The sequence below is a fragment of the Choloepus didactylus genome, chromosome 17 (genome assembly GCF_015220235.1).
Source record: "Choloepus didactylus isolate mChoDid1 chromosome 17, mChoDid1.pri, whole genome shotgun sequence".
Taxonomy (NCBI): domain Eukaryota; kingdom Metazoa; phylum Chordata; class Mammalia; order Pilosa; family Megalonychidae; genus Choloepus; species Choloepus didactylus.
Window position 1 is genome coordinate 7317530 of NC_051323.1, and position 23912 is coordinate 7341441.

The following is a 23912-nucleotide window of genomic DNA, read 5'->3' on the forward strand; positions in this document are numbered from 1 at the left end:
GCATAGAGTTGAGGGTCCCTGCAGCGGACACACCCAGGCCAAGAGTCACTGCTTCAGGGGAAGTCCAAAAGCACGGTATTGGATCCACCAGGGATTTATAGTTTGTTTTTAGTTCCTCCCAATCCAGAAAATTTACCAATCAAGGGTCATTTTTAGAGTAAGTAATGTTGCCTAGAAATAACTGACGTTTCACTCCTGTTGGGTTGCCGGGAGAGCAGAGCTGCAGAGTTAAACAAAAGTCAGATTCTCATGCGGGAGAAAATGACTCTACAGTCCTCTAGAGCAATGCTTTCCAAACTCTGCATGTTATAGCACACCCATACAATGATAATACTTTATAACAGACACTGAGATAAAATGCAGGGGCTTAGTGAGGGCCAAAATTACAGTTTCTTCATATTATAATAAGAAAAATAAAACAGAAGGTCGTAAGGGAAATACTCAATATTGAATTTGATTAAACTTCCAAATAAAATCCTAGCTCACAAGCAACCATAGCTGTAATCACATTTTTCTTGAAATAGCTACGTGCATTTATAATTCAGATGTGATGAAGGATCTGTTCAATTTTTTTGTAGAAGTAGGAGGCAGCAAATAGCAGGAGATGAGTTATTACTTTATCCTGTTGGACGGAAACTGTCTTTTCTGTTAACCAGAATCTGTATAATTCATTCTCTTGAAACTGTACACCAAAGGTGCCACCATTTTAAAACTCCAAAAGCTTTTCCTTTTCTTTCTTTGATAAATGCAGTATTGACAAAGTTACAATGCAAATGGATTTAAAATCCAAGCGATTATTTCCATAGGATGGATTTAACAAATAACGGGGAAGCTTTCCCCTCAACTGCAGACAGAAGTTACTTAATCTCTTTAGGTTCCAAATCATAACAGTGACTAAAGATCACTGGAGAAACTTGTTAATCTCACTTTTCCAAAGTTGAATTTTTGCTTTGAATCCCTCCCTATCTTTGTCAGGGTGCGTTAACATATTTTCAGACAGCTCTTGTAATTTTTTTTCATCAAGTTCATTCAGGTGCTCAGATGTCAGTTAAGTAACCTAGTTGGGAAATCAAGAACTATCCTTCATTAAATCTACAAAGTTGCATCATTCACAAAATATCTTCTGATTCTTGACAAAATTCTTGCTTTAGATCACCAATGCTCTTCAGTATGAAACAACAAAAAGTGGTGTTTTGCTCTCATTTCTTTTTCTAAAGCTGAAAACAGATGGCTCTGTGGTGGCTTGGGTTTTATTATAGTCATTGTTCCAATTAACATTATTTAATTTGGAATTCATAACTACAGGGAAACATTTACATATGGGAGTTCCTCTCTGAATAAAATAATGTCTTACTTAATCTTGGGTTTATCTGAATAAACTCTAGATGTAAAATGCATTATTAAGAAGTATTTCCATAGTATCTCACTTGCCTTGAATATTTGATCCCCAGAAGATTTTTTTCTCCTCAGAATAAAATTCTTCCAAATGGTTCACTTCAGGTATTCCAAATAGTGCTGTTATCTTAACAGTTGCTGTTCCTCTCTGAATAAAATAATGTCTTACTTAATCTTGGGTTTATCTGAATAAACTCTAGATGTAAAATGCATTATTAAGAAGTATTTCCATAGTATCTCACTTGCCTTGAATATTTGATCCCCAGAAGATTTTTTTCTCCTCAGAATAAAATTCTTCCAAATGGTTCACTTCAGGTATTCCAAATAGTGCTGTTATCTTAACAGTTGCTAACACCTCTAGATCCATCCATATGTAATAAAAACTTTTTGTTGGCAATAAAACTTTAATAATGTCCTGGTGTCTGTCATTTAACATGTTGATCTACTAATGGTATTATTGATTTCCTTTGCTCTCCTGGCCCTGAATAGAATAGACATTTTCCATGCAGGCTGGTAAAACGAACTCTGCAAGTGTGAGTCATTCTCACATTAGATAATGTGTGTAGCTTCTCAATCTGATACTAATCTCAGAAAAAAACTTTGCTTCATATCTTGTTCTTGCACATGCTTTAGCAAAACGGTTCAGACAGTTTCATGGGGGAGATGAATGTCTCTGGTAAGATATTGACAGAGATTTCTGACAACACTGATTTATTTGATACCATTTCCATGGAAATGGGATATTTAGGCAAAAGGACAGGAACATTACTGGGGTTCATAATCCTAATTATGTTATCTAATTAGTAACAGACTTTTTCCTTGAACTACTGTGTTTGTCTTCTAGATCATTAAGACTGTGCAGCCTTAATGAAAAATTGTCCATATACTGGAAAGGTATCTATCAATATTAAATCTATTTAACCATGAAGTATTTAAGAGAATTATAGATTTTAATGGTGTCAGAAATTAATTTTTTTTAAAAATTAGGTAACTTGCTGTTTAGTTTCCTAAAGCTGCCAAAATGCAATATATCAGAAATGGGCTGGCTGTTACAATGGGGATTTATTAACTTGCAATTTACAGTTCTTAGGCCATGAAAATGTCCAACTCAAGGTATCAACAGGATGATACCTGGACTCTGAAGACAGGATGATGGCATCCGGGACACCTCTGTCACATGGGAAGGCACATGGCTGGTGTCTGCTGGTCCTTCTCTCCTGGGTTTCAGTGGCTTCCTCTCAGCTCTTCTGGGGCTTTTTCTGTGAGCGTCTCTGAATTTCATCTCCCTACTTCTGTACGTGTTTTATCCTCTCATAAAGGAATCTAGTAAGAGGATTAAGACCCACCTTGAATGAGGTGGGTCACATCTCAACTGAAATAACTTAATCAAAAGGTCCCACCTACAACAGGTCTGCACCCACAGGAGTGGATTAAAAGAACATGGCCTATTCTGGGATGCATAACAGCTTCAAACTGCCACACTTGCATTAAAATGTTTGAAAGTATTTTAAAAATTCAAGGATGTGGTAAGAAAAACAGGAAGCTCTGAGATAAGGGTTTCATTAATTTCAGAAATAAAATCATGAAAATTTCACAACATATAGACATTGCTTACACTCGTGTATGATCAAAAAAACAAAAAAATTTGCAAAGGCCTACAGTCCCCTGTAATGACAAATTTCATTACAGTACATTTAAAAATTAAGTTTTGGAAAACTATTTTTTAATTTTTAAAAACATTCATTAAGTCATTAAGACTCAAATTTCCTCTAGCTGAGAAAATAAGAAAAAGGAAACAAGAAGAAAGGAGGAAAGGAGTTTTAGAGAGAATAATCAGGAAAATGTAAGAAAATTGCTTATTTTTAAAAAGGGACACCTAACACTGAATAAAAATAGTGAGAATGAGAAAAACAGCAATTCTATACACCATCTGTGTTAACAGGAAAAGGGGTGGAAAATAAGAGCAAAGAATAAAAACCAAAACTAGTTACAACACACACAAAACAAAGAACTTTGCTGATAAACTTGAGTTTGTCTTATAAATCTAACATGACAGTATCTAAAGTAATAATCAGACTAACTGCAGTGAGTCAACAGGAAGGTCAGAGAAGGCAGAGCTGCTCCCTGGCAGAGGGGGCTATACACAGTGTTGGTCACCAAAATATTTTCTGAATTCGGAAAGCTTCACAAGGTAGTCATATGAAGAATTGGAAAATAAAATAAAATTCCACGTTATAAATTTCTGAATGGTTGTTCTAAAAATAAAATAATAATACAATAATAATTATTATTATCATTTTACCACCATAAGCCACTTGGACTTACCAGTGGTAGTTTGCTCTACTGCAGTACACTTCTTGGGAAGCTTCACTTTTTAGCTGTGCTTCTCAAACATGGGGCATCTGGAACCACACTTCACAGGCATTCGACACTCATTCAGACCACCAGTTTTATGCAAATTTTGTAATGGTCTCATCACAAATTTAAAAATAACACATATAAGCCATAACAGCTTATAATTAACGTAAGCTTTTTTAGCTAATCACATGATAGTCATAGATGAGGCTTTTACATCCAGCTCGTTCCTTTTTCTAATTAAATTAGAAATTCCGTTTAAATTAAAAGCCCTTAAATAATAATTTTTGGTCTTTGGAAACAGCAGCATGTAACTGGAACTTCCGTCCCACAGTTCCGCATCTCTGGACAACTTATGGATCCATGATTTCTTGTTTGTCTCACTCAAGTCTGTCTGTTTTTAGCACTGAAACAGATGCTAAGGTAACAAGCATATCACACAAAAACTTCAAGATTGAGGGTTTCAATTCAGGAAATGGCATTTCAAACACAAGCATTTCAAACATTTCAAACATTTAGGCATTCAGAAAATGGCATTTCAAACATTTAGGAACTTGGCTGCAATTTGCATTGAAAAGTATCTCCTCATATTTTTGCACTTAAATATGATTTTAGATGTGTGCACTAACCCGCGAACAATTATTTCTCTCCAATCAGTGAAGAAAATCATCAAGTGTTGGGAAAGAGCCAAGTTTGGCCTATGAGGCATTTGTCAATTACACTGGAGTTCAGTCATCCTGAAATTCCAAGATCATATTCTCATCTTTAAAATATTTTGACCCTGAAGTGATAGGTTAAGTCTATTCAAAATAATAAACGTATCTCTAAGACACATGCCTTGAGAAAACCTCCTAAAATCACAGAAATGGTATTCCTAGTATTAGTTTCACAAAATGTTTTTTATCCTATTCTTCATTTCAAAAACTCGTCTGCACATACTTATCCTCAATAGCCTACATATTTCAAGAAGGAAACAAAACCTTCTACTTGGCTTTTCCACGCATGACCGTGGGAAGGTGCACAGTCAGGAGCCCTGAGTTGGTTGGTGGGATTCGCAGTTTCCACTCTATCAATGCGAAGTCAAGAGTGGAAGGTGAACTGCTGTATCTCAATGTTCCCTTGAAACAGCAAAGCCTCTCTTGCTGCACACACAGCAAAATGCTGAGAAGCTACAGAGGCTCACACAACTCTTCCAGTCTAAATTCCAGCTCACACATAAATGAAACAAACCTCTCATATAGCACAAGTTTTTCATGATACCCAGAACAAAAAATTTTCAAGCAGTCTTTCCTCATGTATGTGTTGTACTTACGGCAAACACTAATTTGTGCATTGTACCTCTTGGATAGGTTAAAGAAAAATATCTGCCGGCATACTTTATATGATACTTAACCGTGAGGTGGTAAAAGAATTTTGCCAATAACCTAACTTGTAATGTTTTCCCTTTGTGTAACTTTCCATAACAGTTCAGTAGTAGTATGTTGTGGTTTTCTGTTTGTTTGTTTTTGCTATGAGGAGTATAGCTTTGAATGACTTCTGTAGTTTCATAGTTTAGATCTTGGTTTCAGCTTTATTTGTCAATTCTGTACTAGTAAGCATTATTTTGCATTTGTTCTGGAACAATTCGATAGGCTTATCAGAGAGACTGATTATTGTACTTGGTTTGGAAAATATGTAAAAGTTTTTCCATGGCTTCATACCACTTTTGGTAGATAGCAAAGAAGATATCCTTCAGTGGTAAACTCCCATAGTCTTATGGGAGTCCTCTTGGGCACTGCCAAGTTTCATCTCAAGCTGTGGTGCAGCCACACTAGAGCTACACTGCCAGTTGGCTCTAGTGTGGCTAGACTACCTGGAGCAAGTTCAGTAACCATTCTTTGCTTCATCTGTAAAATACTGATAATAATACTGTCTCATAGTACTATTGTCAGGATTAAATGGCTTAATGACCATTAACGTACTTTGACGAGTGCCTAGAACATAGCAGACAATAAATCACCACCTTTCATGGCATATAAAATGCTGTGATTCACATTGGTGTCCTCTCACAAAGCAGGTATACATCCTGGCTCTCTAGCAACAGCCTCCCCACCCCACGTGGCTGCCGTTACAATCCTCCTTGTTCGAGGTCTAAGTTCTAACAAAAGAGACCTGTTTTGTCTTGATCAGGCCTCCTCTCTGTTCTCTGAATGGCTGATCTCAACCTGATGACACTTGACTCTGTTCCCTCCCACTTGCCCCAGACTGGTCAGATGTGGCCATTACTCTGGACATTATCTGGCCATTACTCTGCCATTATCTGAAGCAAGATAATCTGAAGCATATTGTTGTGTACTCTCCCAGCTGACATGCCCACATATTTAGACTTCTCCTTGAAGCTTATTCTTGACAAAACTGTTACTGCCTAGCACATACCACTAACATGATTCTTGAGAATAAATTTTTAAAATGAATTTTAAGAATGAAACCATTTTCTCACTTCAAGGGATGAGATGTAATCTTACTAACTTAAAAATTATGTGCAGACATTATAGTTACTTTATCATATTACTTTCAGAAAGGGGTTTCATACAATATGTCCTCAACTTTTGGCCCAGAATTTACTACGTTACAACCACTACTTTTAACTTCCAATTTAGCTGCTTTCAGCCATGAGGCACCCAAATAACTGTCTTCACTCATAACATTTAAAATATTTAGAGTTCTAGGTGAAGAGGAAAATTGAGCATCAAACTTTAAAATACAACACTGATTGTTAGCTGCCATAAACACCTTCCTGCATATTGTTGTCAAGCACCACTGCTGTCAGTCAAAAAACTGTACAAAACTGCAACTCATTAGTCTACAAATAAACTAAAACTCCAGAATTGAACCAAAGCAAAGATTTCACTTTCTTATTTAATACTTTATCTCGTGCTGGTAAATAGATGAGAGCCAATTTTATATTAGGCAAGTTTCAACTTTTCTTATAAATGGGAATGAAAATCACAAATGGCACTCCTTGATATCCAAGTTACTACACAATTCTCTTTTTTTTTTTTTTAAGAGAAAACTATAAAAGCATTTTCTGATATGAATCAAATGTGTTTAGAAAAATCAGCAAATAAACCACTTTTTCAAGTTTCCATTTAAGAGTCACGCCTCCTCTCCAAAAACTTACAAAGAAATATACAAAGTAGTAGCAAGGTATTGGTAGGAATGATGATACTACTAAAGAAACTTTTTTTTTTTAACATCAAAAGGCTTTAAGTTTCATTGTATGTTAACTCTCCCATCTTAAAAAAAAAAAGCTCTCATCTTAGAAAAAATAGCCTCTTGACCCCAGTTCAAGAGGTAGTCTCTAACTACAGCCTCATTTCTCTTCTCACTTTGGCATCTGTTTTGGTTGGCAAAAGCTGCAGGAATGCAACATACCAGAAATCGGTTGGCTTTTACAATGGGGATTTATTAGCTTACAAATTACAGATCTAAGGCCATGAAAATGTTCAAATTAAGGCATCAATGGACGATACTTTCTCTGAAGAAAGGCTGCCAGCATCTGGGACAACTCTGCCACATGGAAAAGCACATGCCCAGCGTCTGCTGGTCCTTCTCTCCTGGTTTCATTGCTTTCAGCTTCTGCCCTCAGTGGCTCTCTCAGCTTCTGTGGGTGTGTCCTTGTCTCTCAGCTTTTCTGGGGTTTCTGTCTGAGCTCTTTCAGTTTCGTCTCTTTCAGCTTCTGTGGGCTTTTTCTGTCTTTTATCCTCTCACAAAGGACTCCAATAAAAGGATTAAGACCCACTTTAAATGGGTGGGTCACATCTCAATTGAAACACCCAACCAAAAGGTCCCACCTACAACAGATCTTCACCCACAGAATGGATTAGAAGAACATGGCCTCTTCTGGGGGTAAATAACAGCTCCAAACCAGCATAGCATTCCAAAAGCAGTATCACCGAATCCAAACTTCTACTTTTCCCCATTGAGTCCGCTCATCCAGTCTATGGTGTCTCAGTTAATAGCAACTCACCCTTCCTCTTGCTTAGCTGACAGGATCAGAAAGTCATCCTGGACGCCTCTCTTTTCTGTCCACCCTACATACTGTATATAAAAACATCCAGTTGGCTTCATCCCCAGATTATATCCAGAATTGGACCCACTTCTCACCACCTCATCCGCCACCACCTCTCACCTGAGCAATCACAATAGGCTTCAAACTGGTCCTCATGTTTTCGACCCTTGCCCCACTGCTGCGTGATTTGGCTCCGTCTCTCACTCACTTTATGCTCGTCACACCAGTCTCCTCTTTGCCCCCTCAACATGCCAAGCGTGCTCCCACCTCGGGATATTTGAGTCCCTTTCCTGTTGCCTGGCATGCTCCTCCCCTCATCCCACAAGTCCTTGCTCACAGGCCAGCTTCTCAGTGAGGCCCACTTTGACTATGCCATTGAATTCACAACCTTCTCCCCAGAGTTCCCAATCCTCTTTATTCTGTCTATTCTTTTCTATAGCACTTATTACCTTCAAGCACTCTAGACCTTTCTACATTGATACCAGCACCTAGAACAGTGACTGCTACAGAGCAGGTGTTCAATAAATCCTGCTGATTGTTTAGGTTTTCATAAGTCTCACTGTTCTTCCTACAAATTATTTCTCACTCCTGTTAAGCTCTTTCAGACTTGTAATAAATCCACCATATGTTAATTTTGATTTAAAAGCTTTTCTTCTGTCTTTTCTCAAGGGCACCCCCCTCTTTACCCTGTCTTTTTGATCCTCCTCAACTGAGCAGGAGAGCTGGCCTCAGAGGCAATGGGTTCTATCAAAACTACAGAGCTGAGTAAGGGAGAACAAGAGAACTCCCAGAAGGTCCTGTGTGGCAGAGAAGGGGGAAGGGAGCTCAACGAATTTGGGGGCAAAACCAAACTATTAGAACCATCAAGAAAAGACTGCCTCACCCACTGCTATTACCCCAGCTAATCAACAAGAGAGGAAAGCCAAACGAGCCTTAAATTCCCACTACTCTACTGTCAGCTATTGTGTTGAACTTTAAAGCAACTGGCAGACTCACAATCGTGTAACTCTCCAGATTATAATATCAACAACAAATGTGTTGTAAGCAACAAGAGTGAGAAAGAGCATGTGTGTGTATGTGTATTACTCATCAATATTAACACCCTAAATTATTGAGCTCAATTTTTAAAAAACCCTTATTTCTATGTTATAAAGGAAAGCTGAAATGACATGTCAAACAACTCACGTATCATCTACTTTTTATATATCACCATTCTTCTTTTCTCAGTAATCACAAAATATCAAAAATACATTTGTAATACTGATTAAAAATAGATATATAACTATATAGACACACAGCTAACAGTGTACTGCTCCATAGACATGGTTAATGTTCATAAATAAAGATAAATGGGAAAAATAAATACAATTATTTTGATTAGGATTCATTTATCAATGGATAATAACCAAAATTGATCATATTTACCATTAATACTTAAATCAAGTATGGAAAATATTTGTGATTTATTTGTAATTTTCAATGTTAAATAGATTACTTCAGAAATGAGAACTCACTTCAGGTTATATGTATCATATTCTATGGAAGACTTTGGCACTGCAGAGATCATATAAAGAAATCCAAGATTTTCATTTTCACGTATTATTTTAATGATTTGCAAGGGATCACGAATGTTGGCTTTAACGACTTCTTCGCGGTCATCAAAAGTGTACTTAGGGAAAGCCGAAGAACTGGTCTTGTAGAGACCTCTTCTTCCAATACCGGTGCGTGGCAGTTTAGGAGGAGTGGGAGAGAACGTCTCCACAGAGAGCTGACGTATCTAAACAGAGTCAATTTTTAGAAAAATGAACTTATGCAAAAAAAAAAAAAAAGCTATAAAAAGGGACAAGAGATTATTACACTTGAGGGCTAATTACCATATTGATGACACATTTAGGGCTCAAAGGCAAGCATTTTGGAACTGAAAATTGGCAAACTTGTTAGACAGTGGTATTCCTTCCCAGAACTTCCATGCCAGATACCCATCCCCTACCTACAGAGCAGCCCCAGTGTCAGTTCCCACTGCCTTCTCCTTTCCTTCAACTCAATGTTTATTACATCAAAAAAATACCACCTCTCTGGCGTTAATGGAAGGCATTCTCCTTGCTCAACCATTCTGCAGCAGCTCTGTTTGGAACTCTCACCCTAAGTTCCTGACCTGTTTTGACCACCTGGATGCTTTTCAATGAATGCAATCCTACTAAAAACTCTACTGTTTTATGAAGGTGAGGGGTGGTTATATCTAGTGCTGGGAATCACAGTGGAATAGCCTTTGAGAAGCATACATTGTATTAACTAACTATTGCTTGTACTGTATAGCTTCTCAAATTTAAATGTACATACGAATTACCTGGGGGTCTTGTTCAAATGCAAATTCTGACTCAGGTCATTTGGAGTGGAAATCGGTTACTAGCTCCAACCATCATCCCAGCTTGCCTCTCTGATAGTACAGGGGCAACCAGCTTTAGGACAAAAGAATCACCATAAAGAACATGCTTTGTTGAATATCTAACATAAATATTCAAATGGTTTCTTTCCTGCCTGTTAGCATAGCTGATAGAGGTAGAGATTTATGCAAGTGATTTATTACTGCAAGCTCTGTGGAGCAACTTTCACCAAAAGTTTGTATTCACAGGGATAATTATTTTCGGCCAGCTTGAATAGAAATGTCAGAGGAGAAGCCTGGAAAATTCAGAGCCGGGTCTGGTTGTACAAAGACTAAAGGAAACATATCTTTGAACTCAAAAGAAAAATTTGCTTTTTCCACTTATTGGCTAGGGATGGCAGCAATGGCAAAGCTTTCTTATGGGAAAGAGTAGACCAAACAAGCAAATACCCAGAACCAGCCCAAATGCACATTGCCTTATCCCAATTTTTCAAACAAGGGGTGTACTCATAAAAATGAATTTATTTCCTTTAACAACCCTTTCCTATACTATCCTTTAAAAAGTTTTACTGCATCCTAAGTGACAGATTTCTTCAATAATAGGACTAAATATTATCATCTGAGCATTTATTTCCAATTATGTAATTCAGTAGGAAGATGTGATTCAACTTATGCATTCACTTACATTCAGATTGGGGTGGGGTGGGATAAATGAGACATTTCTTCATAAACTGAGGAATGGATGGCCAGACCAATTTGATAGGCTCCCCAATTACCAGAAGCCTCCAACTTTCTTTCCTTCCTTTCTTTTAATCTTCCCCCAAAAATCCTCATTGGTGCGTTTCCATTCTAAACTCATTCTAAAAAATCAAATCCACAAAAATGACCCTCTCTTCAGAATAAATAGCCTTCTCATTTTATATGCAATAACCTCTTTCTTCCACATTTCCCTTCGACCGCTAACTCTGTGCTGGATTCTTTGCTGTGTGACAACTACAACCAGGCAGCACGACCCACCACCTGGCACTCCTTTCCTCAGCCCCCCACTTCCATCTCAGATGCCCATGCAATTTCTCTCCTTCAAATTCAAGCCCTTAAAGCCCACTTTATACCAAATGAATGATTTTCGGGGCAGTCTAATCTTCCCGTCCCTCTATAAGATAGCTCTCTCTGCTTCAGAGAAAGCACAGGAACCGAGGCTGTACACTTTCATAGAATTTATCACATGATTTAATTCTCCCAGGATGACCTCACCCAACCCACGGTGACCTCCCTTCCACCTGGCATCTCCTCAAGCTGCCAACTCCCTCCCCTTCTCTGCCTTATTATCTTTCTGCTCATTCCTCTGAGCTTAGCCCAACCCCCTGGGATGGCTTTTCCTCCTCTGATGTCCCTCTTGCCACTGGATATCAGCATCCCCTCTATTTGGTCCTCTGTCATTTTGTACCTTCAATTACCAACAAGATCTCTGATCACACCCCACTGTTCTTGAGTGCCCACTTGTCTATCTGCCCACCTCCATGCTCTGACATCTCTGAGGACAGAGCTTGTCCTCAACTCTGCACTTCCAGCACCCTAGCCCAGTGCCTGAAACACGAGTAGCACGGGAATGTTCAGGGAGCATCAGAGGATCTTGGCTGCACTGGTACTTTTATTGTGACTGTGTCTTTCATATTTTCTTCTACCTCTGCTACTTTCTTTAAATATCTAATGGGTACTCATTTTAATCCAAGCTCCAGTGGCTTCTGCCCTGGACCTCTAGTCACTTATCCCTTGCAAAACAACTTCCTCACTCTACAATTCTCAACTGTTATGAAAAGTTTCTTTCCATCTTGTTCAGTCTCCATTTTATTGCCTTTCACCAAGGTCTTCAAAGATTTCCATTTTCCGGCAATAACGATTAAAATTTCATCCAAGTTTTAATAACATTCCCCAAACTATTAAGTCTTCTTTTAACCTGCAAGTGAAGGTCACAAAACACAGCACAGAAGTGAAAGATTTCTTTACGATTTTCCTTTACTGTCCAAGTTTTCCTTACATAGGAAGAACTGAGAAATATTGTATTTCCCAAACCCATTATGCAACTTGATAGGAAAAGATTTTGCGACTGTTCTCATGAGTCAAAAGCACATTAACAATGTTACATAAAACTAAAATTAAATAAAAAGATACAATTAATTATTTTAGAACTCTACCTGCTTTTGTTTCATAGCATCTTGAGACAGAAGAGATTGAGAAAATGATTCGGAAGAAGGTTGACTTTCTTTACTGATTGCAGGAGTCTTTAGGGTTCCAGAACTGATTAGCTGAAGTCGATTCTGTTCATATATGTATTCTGGCTGCTTATGGTCTTGGTAGACTTTTAGCACTGGCTTTGGGTAATAAGAAGATATGTTAATCCTTTTAACTTAAGACAAATCTGTAAAGCTGCTATATTCTTCACTACCTATGGACTCTATCCCTGCTGGAAATTCATTTCCTCCCTGTACTAATATCCTATCAAAGTCACGATCCTGGTAGCAGCTACCACCTTTGTCTGTGTCTGGCCTATTGCTTTATTAAGACTTTTCTACCTGATTTCTGTTCATTTTATACCATAAACAACCAATGAATGCTGCTAGAGCAGAAAAGGCTCAGAGGCATGAAATCATACACTGATTAGTTGTCCATTACATAGGCAAAACTGACTGAGGATCTAAAGAATGGTGGCATTATCTATGGTTAATATAACATTGAATTAAGCAATAAAAACCTAGCTTTTAACATGATACACTAAAGGAACTCACCATAATGGCTTTTAATTTCTAAGCACTCTGGGTTTAATATGATAACTAATCTCTATTACACTGGAGTAAGAAAAGAAGGCTTGAGAGTGAGTAGAGGCAAGAGCTGTTAAGTTTCCAGGTATGTGTAAGTAGCAATGGTTTTGGATAAAAATCTCTCTTAAGCCATTCACTGAAGAAAGGAAAAGAATAGCTGGTGCTACAGAGGTGGGGAGACCTCAGCTATATAATAGTGATGAAAAGTTAGGGAATGAAGAAGAGACAGGGTTGGTTTAGACAGAATGGCGACACGGAGACCACATAATGATCTGCAAAAATGAAGCTCAGGTAAGTGCACATTTACAAAACCCTTCTCTGAAACCTACTGAAATGAACACGGAAAGTTTAACTGAAATTAAGGAAATTAAGGAATCAGGTAAACAACATATAACAGCTAGATATAATTATGACAAAAATGAAGGAACACTGGGAGGTAAACACAAGACTAATACACCGCCCAATACACACGTCTGAAATCATAATGCAGAATAACAAATTACCCTCAAAATTGTAACAAACAGCTGAAGAAGTCAGAAGAGAGTAGACTGAAATTCTCACTCTAAAATTCTATGCCCAGTAAAAACATCTTTCAAGAATTGAGGTTAAGACATTTTCATATTAGAAAAAAAATCCATTACCAGTACAATTGCAGTAAAACAAATTCTAAAATATTTATTTCAAGCAAAGAAAAGAAATGCCATAAAGAATGAAAAGCAGAAAATATAAGGTAAACTGAAATGATTATCACATGAATAAAGAATATAATAATATGTATTATGGAGTTTAGAATATAGAAATTAAATATGTGATAAATAGTATAAAAGGGAATAATCTGGGGGAAGGTAAAGTTACTGATTAATATTGCATGTGGATAATTTAAGGATGCATGTTGTAATTGCTAGGGTAACTATTAACAGAGTGGATAAATTTCAACCTGTAGTTTAAAAAAGGAACAAAAAAGCAATCAACTCAATGCAATAAAACGCTGAAAAGAAACAGAGCAGGCTGGACACTTAGAAAGCACAAAGGGTGGTGAAAGATTTAAACCTAAGTATCTCAGTAATTACAATAAATATAAGTGTACAAGTGCCTTCTTGAATAAAACAGGGGAAAAGAAATGAAACAAAATAAAGTTTCAGTGGCCAAGAGATTTCAAATAGAGTTGAGAGGTCATTCTGGAGGTTATTCTTATGCAAGCTTCAGCTAGATATTGCTAACTGCCATGGTATTCCAAATCCCAACCTACAGTATTCTTGAAAATCCTAAAGAATACCCTGGACTCTATCTAAGATTCTATAAAAGTTTTACTTGTTAAATTTATTTTTCAGAAACTCAAAACCTCTAGATTTTTCCTATGCCAGATAAGCCCTGAAATACAGAGGTACCAGTCTCTCCAAGAACATCAACCAGTTTCATTCCACTGCCCCATAATGTCAACACCCCTTTTCAGCATGAAGAAGTTAGAGTGGTCTTTGCCCAGAGATCCCTGAATATTGAGAGAACAATCAAATGAGAGGGAGGAGTTTTAACAGAGAAGTTAGGATTTAACAAATGATTATGACTACAGAATCTTTGTATAGATATTTCTTTTGACTCTCTAGTATATTAGAACAGTGAGAAGGAAATACCTGAAATTGTTGAACTCTAGCCCAGTAGCCTAGATCTTGGATAATGACTGTATAACTGTATTGCTTTTAGAGTTGTAAAAACCTTGTTTCTGATACCCCCTTTATACACTGTATGGTTAGATGAGTAACAAAATAAAGACAGGCATGGAAAAAAATATAAGTGTACATATAAATGAAATAAATGTCAGTTAAAAAACAAAGCTTGTCAGCACAGATTTAAAAACAAATCCTACTCTATGTTGTTTACAGGGGACTTTTCTAAAATGTAAGTACATAGAGGAATTGAAAAAGGATGGAGAAGTTGTAACACGCAATTATCTATGAAAAGAAAGATGGTATAGCCATTTTGATATACCAGATGTAATAACCTATAAGCCAAAAGAATTACTAGTGGTAAAGAGGTCACTTCAAACTAACAAAAGAGTTCAATCCACAGGAAAATAAGAATTTTAACTTTATACACATCCAACAAATGTGGCCTCAAAATGTATAAAGCAGATAAAATTGACTCAGAAACTAGGGTCACTAAATCAAAAGCTCATATATACCTATAACAAAACAACATGATAAAGTTTGCCCCAAGAATCCCCAAATACAAGTAGATATTGACAAACCACCAAAATCCATGGGATGATCTGTGCTGGAGGAAGCAGAAGGAAGGCAATGAGGGATGTGAGAGTGCCGAAAATTAGAGAACCCTAACATTTCTAACACACGATTAATGGAAATTATGGCAGGAAAAACTGAGGAAAGCAGTGGAAGCTAGGAGAGAGTTCTTCAAATTTCAATTCACAGTTGAGTGAGGTAGAGTGTGAAAATGGTTAAATGGTCTGGATCCTGTGAACTCTGCAAAGTAACAAAATAATGCTGTCATAGGACAAAGCCCCACATGGAAAAGTAATAGCTGGGAGTAGAATCCTAATTCAACGAGACAGACACAATAAAAGCAAAGAAGAGAGGACATCCAGATAAATGTGTGGAAGGCAAAGAGGAAACAGACTGTGGTGTATGTACCCCAGAAGAACATATTCTTAAATTTAATCCATTCCTGTGGGTATGAATCCAGTGTAAAGAGGATCTTTTCATTAGGTTACTTCACCTAAGGTGTGGCTCGCCTCAGTCAGGATAGGTCCTTAATCTTATTACTGGAGTCCTTTACAGGAGAATGAAATTCAGACAGAGAAAGAGAAAGCCACAGAAGCAAGAAGCCGAAATCAATGAAACCCAGAAGAGAAGGGGGAGACCAGCAGACACCACCATGTGCCTGGCCATGTGGCCGAGGAGCCAAGGATCTCCGGCAGCCAGTCTCCAGGAAGAAAGCATCACCTTGATGAAGCCTTGACTTGGACAGTTCCCCAGCCTCAAAACTGTGAGCAAATAAATTCCCATTGTTTAAGCCAACCCATTTCATGGTATTTGCTTCAGCAGCCTAGGAAACAAAAACAGATTTTGGTACCACGAGAGTGCGCTGCTGTTATTGCAAATACCAAAAATGTGGAAAAGGCTTTGGAATTGGTCAGTGAGTAGAGACTGGAAGAATTGTGAGGTCCTTGATAGAAAAGGCCTAGATTGCATTGCAGAGACTGTTGGTAGAAACATAGATACTAATATTTGATACATATTAATACAAGAATATTATATTAAATATACATTAATATATGAATATTTCCTTCACGAGGCCTTGGAAGGAAATGATTCATGTGTTATAGGAAACTGGAGGAAAGGCAATCCTAGTTTTAAAGTAGAGGGAACTTGGGGAAATTAAGTTCTGATGTTGCATGGTAGGCAGAAATTGAGAGTGATAAACTTGGATACTTAGCTAGGGAGATTTCCAAACTAAATGTGGGAAGTGCAGCCTGGTTTCTCCTTGAAGCTTATGGTAAAATGTGAAAGGAAAGGGATAAGCTGAGAACTGAACTCCTGGGCACAAAGAAACAAAAAATTGATGGTTTGTAAAATACTGAGATGTTGGAAAGCAAGTCCCCAGAAAATAATGCTCCATGTGAGGGTTTAACTGAACATGGAACCAGTCAGCCATTCAGTGCAAGTCAGGATTGGAGATGCAGTTATCCAGAAAGGATCTGTGGAACATTCTTTCATCTGATGGTTTGGACCCTGTGTACTACATGCAAAACCAACAATTTTTTTTGCATAATTTATATGAACAAAACCACTGCATGCCTGGCTTAAAAGGGACAGAGAAGGGAAAAATTAAAGGAAAAATCACTTCAAGTGCAGAACCATGGAAGCTGAGATCAGGATCAAAGACATCTTCTTGGGCCAAGATAGAGAGGGCCCACACATTTGAGGAAAGGGAAAGTTTTCCCCAGTGCTTGGAGGGGGTGGGCCTTCCACCCCATTGTTTAGGAAAAGCGCTGCCACCCCAGTGCCCTGAGAAGGTGCATCTTGTGCCCCAGGGATTACTGAGTCTGGCCACCAGCCCAACATATGGAGAGGGTGGAGCCTTGGAGCCTTCACCGTAGTGTTCAGGGAGAGATGTCCACTGCACAAGCACCTGGAAGTGGTGGGGCTGCTGCTTCATCAGGCCCAGAGGACACAACATAATTCTATAGACGACTCTCAGCCCTCGAAATCTAATGGAGTATGCTCTGCTGGGTTTCAGAATTATTTGGGACCTGTGAACCCTGTTTTCTTCCCAAGTTCTCCCTATTGGAATGGAAATGTTTATCCTTCTATTGTATATCGAAAGCAGATAACACGTCCAAGAAGTACAGCATACTCCAAACAGAATAAATTTGAATAGACCTACTCTGAGACACATACCAATCAGAAGGACAAAAGCCAAAGATAAAGACAGAATCCTGAAAGCAGCAAGAGAAAAGAGATTTGTCACATACACGGGAACTGCAAAAAAGTAAGTGCTGATTTCTCATCAGAAACTATGGAGGTGAGAAGGCAGTGGTATGATATATTTAAGGTACTGAAAGAGAAAAACTGCCAGCCAAGAATTCTTTATCCAAGAAATCTGTCCTTCAAAAACGAGGGAGAGGAAGCAGATCTGGTTAAGACTAGGGCAAACCAGGCCAAAGAGTAAAGGTCAAAACTGACTGTTTTAAAACTTCAACTTCCATGTGAGACCAAGGGAAGAGATGTCTATTTGGTGCAGGATCCATATTTTCTAAATAATATAACTCTACAGTCAGTTTGTTCAAACACAACAATTACATGGAACTTTGAATAGGAAGTAAGATACGGTAGGTTTGTATAGGTTAGAGTGAAATAGTGACATATTCCAAAGTAACTTGAGCAGAAAATAAAAATATATTTGCAGGGCCTCCCTGAGGAGCTGGGGAAAAATGCAGAAGTATTGGACTTCCTCACCTGGAATGATGCTGATGTTGTCACAGACATTAAGGACTGGTGGTTTGATGTGCCAAGCCCTCTATCATGGGACTTGCCCTTATGAAGCTCATCACTGCAAAGGAGAGGCTAAACTTGCATATAATTGTGCCTAAGAGTCTCTCCCTGAGTACCTCTTTGTTGCTCAGATGTGGACCTCTCTCTCTCTGAGACATCTTGGCAGGTGAACTCACTGCCCTCTCCTCTACGTGGGACCTGACTCCCAGAGGTGTAAATCTCCCTGGCAATGCAGGATGTAACTCCCGGGGATGAATCTGAACCCAGCATCGTGGGATTGAGAATATCTTCTTGACCAAAAGGGGGATACAAAATGAAATGAAATAAAGCTTCAGTGGCTGAGAGATTTCAAGTGAGTCGAGAGGTCACTCTGGTGGACATTCTTATGCACTGTATAGAAAACACCTCTTAGGTTTTAATGTATTGGAATAGCTAGAAATAAATACCTGAAACTATCCAACTCCAACCCAGTAGTCTGGACTCTTGAAGACAATTGTATGACAATGTAGCTTACAAGGGGTGACAGTGTGATTGTGAAAACCTTGTGGATTGCACTCCCTTTATCCAGCATATGGATGGATGAGTAAAAAAATGGGGACAAAAACTAAATGAAAAATAGGGTGGGATGGGGGGGATGATTTTGGTGTTCTTTTTACTTTTATTTTTTATTCTTATTCTGATTCTTTCTGATGTAAGGAAAATGTTCAAAAATAGATTGGGGTGATGAATGCACAACTATATGATGGTACTGTGAACAGTTGATTGTACACCATGGATGATTATATGGTATGTGAATATATTTCAATAAAACTGAATTTAATTTAAAAAAACGAGAGAATTTAAAATATTCACAGATAAACAGAAACTGACAGAGTTCGTCAACATAAGACCTGCCCAACAAAAATATGAAATATTAATATTAACACTTGAGGGTGATTGTAATGATATAGGAATGCTCAGGTGTGACCATGGTTCATTAATTTTCTTTTGGCATGGTAGGAATACATTGGAAGGAATGAAGTTATTTCAGGATATTTGTTCTTCCCATTGCTTTATTTTATTTGGAAATTTTTTTTTATTTGATAAATAAAGTAATTAAAAAAAAACCAAAGGACAAAAATGGTTGAAGTAAGTACTGCCTTTATAGTAATAACATTGAATGTTAATGGATAAAACTCCCCAATAAAAAGACACAGATCAGCAGAATAAATTAAAAAGTATGATCCATCTATATGCTGTCTATAAGAGACTCACCTTAGAGTCTTAGATCCAAAGACACAAGCAGGTTGAAAGTGAAAGGCTGGAAAAAGATGTTCCTAGTAAACAGCAATCATAAAAGGGCTAGGGTAGCTATACTAACATCAGACAAAACAGACTCTAAATGCAAAACTGTTAAAAGAGACAAAGAAGGATGCTATAATTAATAAAAGGGGCAATCCACCAAGAAGAAATAACAATCATAAATATTTATGCATCTAACCAGGATACCCTAAAATACATGAGGCAAACACTGGCAAAACTGAAGGGAGAAATAGACAATAATAATAGTTACAGACATCAATAAACGATTCTCATCAATAGATAGAACATCTAGACAAAAGATCAGTAAGGAAACAGATAACTTGAACAATATGAAAAATAAGCTAGACCTAACACACATAATCAGAACACTGTAGCCCAAAAAAGCAGGGTACACATTCCTCTCAAGTGCTCATGGATCAGGACAGAAAATATATTGGATCAAAAACAAGACTCAATACATTTTAAAAGACTGAAATGATACAAGCATTTTGTCTGACCATAATAGAATGAAGCTGGAAATTAATAAAAGGCAGACAACTGGAAAATTCACAAATACATGAAAGTTAAACAGCACACTTAATCAATGGATCAAGGAAGAAATTACAAGGGAAATCATTAAATACCTTGAGGCAAATGAAAATGAGAACACAACATATAAAAAATTATGGGATGCAGTGAAGGCAGTGCCGAGAGGGAAATCTACAGCCCTAAATGCTTACATTAAAAAAGAAGAAAGAGCTAAAATCAAAGACCTAACTGAACATGGAGGAACCAGAAAAAGAACAGCAAACTAATCCCAAGCAAGCAGAAGGATAAAAATAAAGATTAGAGCAGAAAGAAATGAAATTGAGAATTAAAAAAAAACAAAAACCAAAACAATAGAGTTAACAAAACCAAAAATTGGTTCTTTGAGATCAATAAAACTGACAAATTCTTAGCTAGACTGACAAAGAAGAGAGAAGACGCAAATAAAGAAAATCAGAAATGAGAGTGGGGGTCATTACTACTGATACCACAGAAAGAAAAAATAATCATAAGAGGATACTATGAACAACTGTATGCCAACAAACTGGACAACTTAGACGAAATGGACAAATTCCTTGAAATACAAGCAACCTATACTGACTCTAGAAGAAATAAAAGACCTCAGCAGACCAATTACAAATAAAGAGATTGAATCAGTCATCAAAAACCTCCCAACAAAGAAAAACCCAGAACCAGATGGTTTCCCAAGTGAAGCTTACCAAACATTCCTCAGGCCAACAGAGCAGGCCCACCCATATGTGTGGAAAGAGCAAATCTGCCCTGGGCTTTCCACCCTGCTGTTCAAGAAGAGTGCTGCCACCCCAAAGCTCTTACAGGTGGATCTGTGCCACAGGGCTTGCAGACAGTATGGCCACCATACCAATGCTTGGAGAGGGTGGAATCTTCACATCAGTGATTGGGGAGAGCATGGCTGCTGCACAAGAACTTAGAAGGGGTGGGGCTACCACTTCATCAGTTCTGGAGGAAAAATCACCGTTCCATAGATAACTCCCAGACCTTGAAATCTAATGAAGTTTGCCCTGCTGGGTATCAGAATTGTTTAGGACCGATATCCCTGTTTTCCTTCCAATTTCTTCTTATTGGAATGGGAATGTTTACCTTATGTTTGTGCCTCCATTGTATATCAGAAGCAGATAACTAGCTTTCTAGGTTTCACAGGTCCACAGACAGAGGGAAATTGTGCCCCAGGACAGACCACATGCATAACCAATTTTTTTTCCTTTTTTATGCAATTTTATTGAGCTATATTTACATACCATACAATCTTCCAGTGTTCAATCAGTTGCTCACAGTATCAACATTTGGTTGTGCATTTATCAGCACAATCAATTTTTCAACATTTTCATTATTCCAAAAAATAAAAATAAAAGTAATAGTAAAAAAGAACACCCAAAACATCCTATACCCCTCCTCTCCCTCATTATTCATTTACTTTTTGTCCCCATTTTTCTACTCATCCATCCATACACTGGATAAAGGGAATGTGAGCCATAAGGTTTTCACAATCACATGGTCACACCATATAAGCTATATAGTCAGTTATGATCATCTTCAAGAATCAAGGGGAGGTTTCAAGATGGCGGTGGCTGAGTGGCTGACTGAGGGACCCATCTGAAGACCTCTGCGAAGTAAAAGAGGCCAGGAATCTCCTACATCCCACTTCTCACAGTCCCGGGAGCTCAGCTGATGTGTTGCTTTTTTTTTTTAATGAACAAATAAACAATACAGATTTCAAACATGGGATGGAGAGCTACATCATCCACCAAGAGTGGAAAATTTATGAACCCTACAGATCAGGCCTGAAAGGAAGCCCGGAAGAGAGAATTAAAGAAGAACAAAAAACAGCGCATGATGGTACGAGCTGCAGTTCTGAAGATGAAGGATCCCGAGCAGATTATCCGGGACATGGAGAAATTGGATGAAATGGAGTTTAACCCTGTGCAACAGCCCCAGTTAAATGAGAAGGTGCTGAAAGACAAACGTAAAAAGCTGCACGAAACCTTTGAACGTATTCTACGACTTTATGAAAAAGAGAATCCAGATATTTACAAAGAATTGAGAAAGCTAGAAGTAGAATATGAACAGAAGAGGGCTCAACTTAGTCAATATTTTGATGCTGTCAAGAATGCTCAGCACGTGGAGGTTGAGAGTATTCCTTTGCCAGATATGCCTCATGCTCCTTCCAACATCTTGATCCAGGACATTTCACTTCCTGGTGCCCAGCCACCTTCCATCCTTAAAAAGACTTCAGCCTATGGAAAACCTCCTGGTCCTCCCCCTGGTCCGCCTCCTCCTCAAGTCTTGCAGATGTATGGTCGTAAAGTGGGCTTTGCCCTAGATCTTCCTCCTCGTAGGCGAGATGAAGATATGTTATATAGTCCTGAACTTGCTCAGCGAGGTCATGATGATGATGTTTCTAGCACCAGTGAGGATGACGGCTATCCTGAAGACATGGATCAGGATAAACATGATGACAGCACTGATGACAGTGACACTGACAGATCAGATGGAGAAAGTGAGGGGGATGAATTTGTGCACCGTGATGATAATGAGAGAGACAACATTGAAGAAAAAAAGTCAGGTCTGAGTGTACGATTTGCAGATATGCCTGGAAAATCAAGGAAAAAAAAGAAGAGCATGAAGGAGCTGACTCCTCTTCAAGCCATGATGCTTCGAATGGCAGGTCAGGAAATCCCAGAGGAGGGACGAGAAGTAGAGGAATTCTCCGAGGATGATGATGAAGATGATTCTGATGATTCTGAAGCAGAAAAGCAATCACAAAAACAGCATAAAGAAGAATCTCTTTCTGATGGCACATCTACAGCTTCTTCACAGCAGCAGGCTCCTCCACAGTCTGTTCCTCCTTCTCAGATTCAAGCACCTCCCATGCCAGGACCACCTCCTCTTGGATCACCACCTGCACCACCTTTACGGCCACCTGGACCACCTACAGGCCTGCCTCCTGGGCCACCTCCAGGAGCTCCCCCGTTCCTGAGACCACCTGGAATGCCAGGACTCCGAGGGCCTTTACCCCGACTTTTACCTCTGGGACCACCACCAGGCCGACCCCCTGGCCCTCCCCCAGGTCCACCTCCAGGTCTGCCTCCTGGCCCTCCTCCTCGGGGACCTCCACCAAGGCTACCTCCCCCTGCACCTCCAGGTATCCCTCCACCTCGTCCTGGCATGATGCGCCCACCTTTGGTGCCTCCACTTGGACCTGCCCCACCTGGGCTCTTCCCACCAGCTCCCTTGCCAAACCCAGGGGTTTTAAGTGCCCCACCCAATTTGATTCAGTGACCCAAGGCAGATGATACAAGTGCGGCCACCATTGAGAAGAAAGCCACAGCAATCATCAGTGCCAAGCCACAGATCACTAATCCCAAGGCGGAGATTACTCGATTTGTGCCCACTGCACTGAGGGTATGTCGGGAGAATAAAGGGGCTACTGCTGCTCCCCAAAGAAAGTCAGAGGATGATTCTGCTGTGCCTCTTGCCAAAGCAGCCCCCAAGTCTGGTCCTTCTGTTCCTGTCTCAGTACAAACTAAGGATGATGTGTATGAAGCATTCATGAAGGAGATGGAAGGGCTACTGTGACAGTTTTTGATGCCATAACAGGTTTCTGTTCACATCAGTGGTTCATGGAGGAAGAGGCTCTTAATTAAGGTTAGGTGAAAGAGCTACTTCCACTGTCAGGGTATTTTCTAATTTCAGTGCAAAGAATATCCTAAAATTTAGCCTTGGTCAGAATTTACTGCATTTAAGAGGGGGTGTTTCATTCAGAATAGATTGATTATTGAAGCAGTGCTGCTAACATCTATTCCCTTTCATATCACCATTTCCATCCCATTTCTTTCCCTTCTCCAGTTCTTTTGAAACGTGATCAGGGGGATCTCAGTTACTTATTTGTTTTTATTCTCCTCTCTTGTGTGCTGTGGACACTTGAGTAGAGATTTCTGAGGAACTGGTTTATTTTACCCCATCTTGGCTTTTGTGTTTGAGTTATTTTAAATATTTTCTTGTAAATATTTTGTAATATTTTACTTGTAGTGAAA

General features: G+C 38.7%; 1 protein-coding gene and 1 pseudogene across 5 annotated transcripts in view; one reads left to right on the top strand and one right to left on the bottom strand.

Moving 5' to 3' along the window:
* The window catches only part of DNAH6 (dynein axonemal heavy chain 6), a 342016-nt gene that overhangs the window by 280557 nt on the left and 37547 nt on the right, over positions 1-23912 (bottom strand). For all 5 annotated transcript variants that reach the window (XR_005212367.1, XM_037806992.1, XM_037806993.1 and 2 more), the window contains 2 exons: positions 12380-12556; positions 9316-9578 (listed from right to left, as the gene is read on the bottom strand). Coding sequence is in view for 4 of the 5 variants with exons in the window: in XM_037806992.1 (XP_037662920.1) it covers positions 9316-9578; positions 12380-12556 (440 nt within the window). In the remaining variant the exon portion in view is untranslated. The remainder of the gene's footprint in view (positions 1-9315; positions 9579-12379; positions 12557-23912) is intronic.
* On the top strand, positions 21598-23736 carry LOC119512369 (annotated as a pseudogene).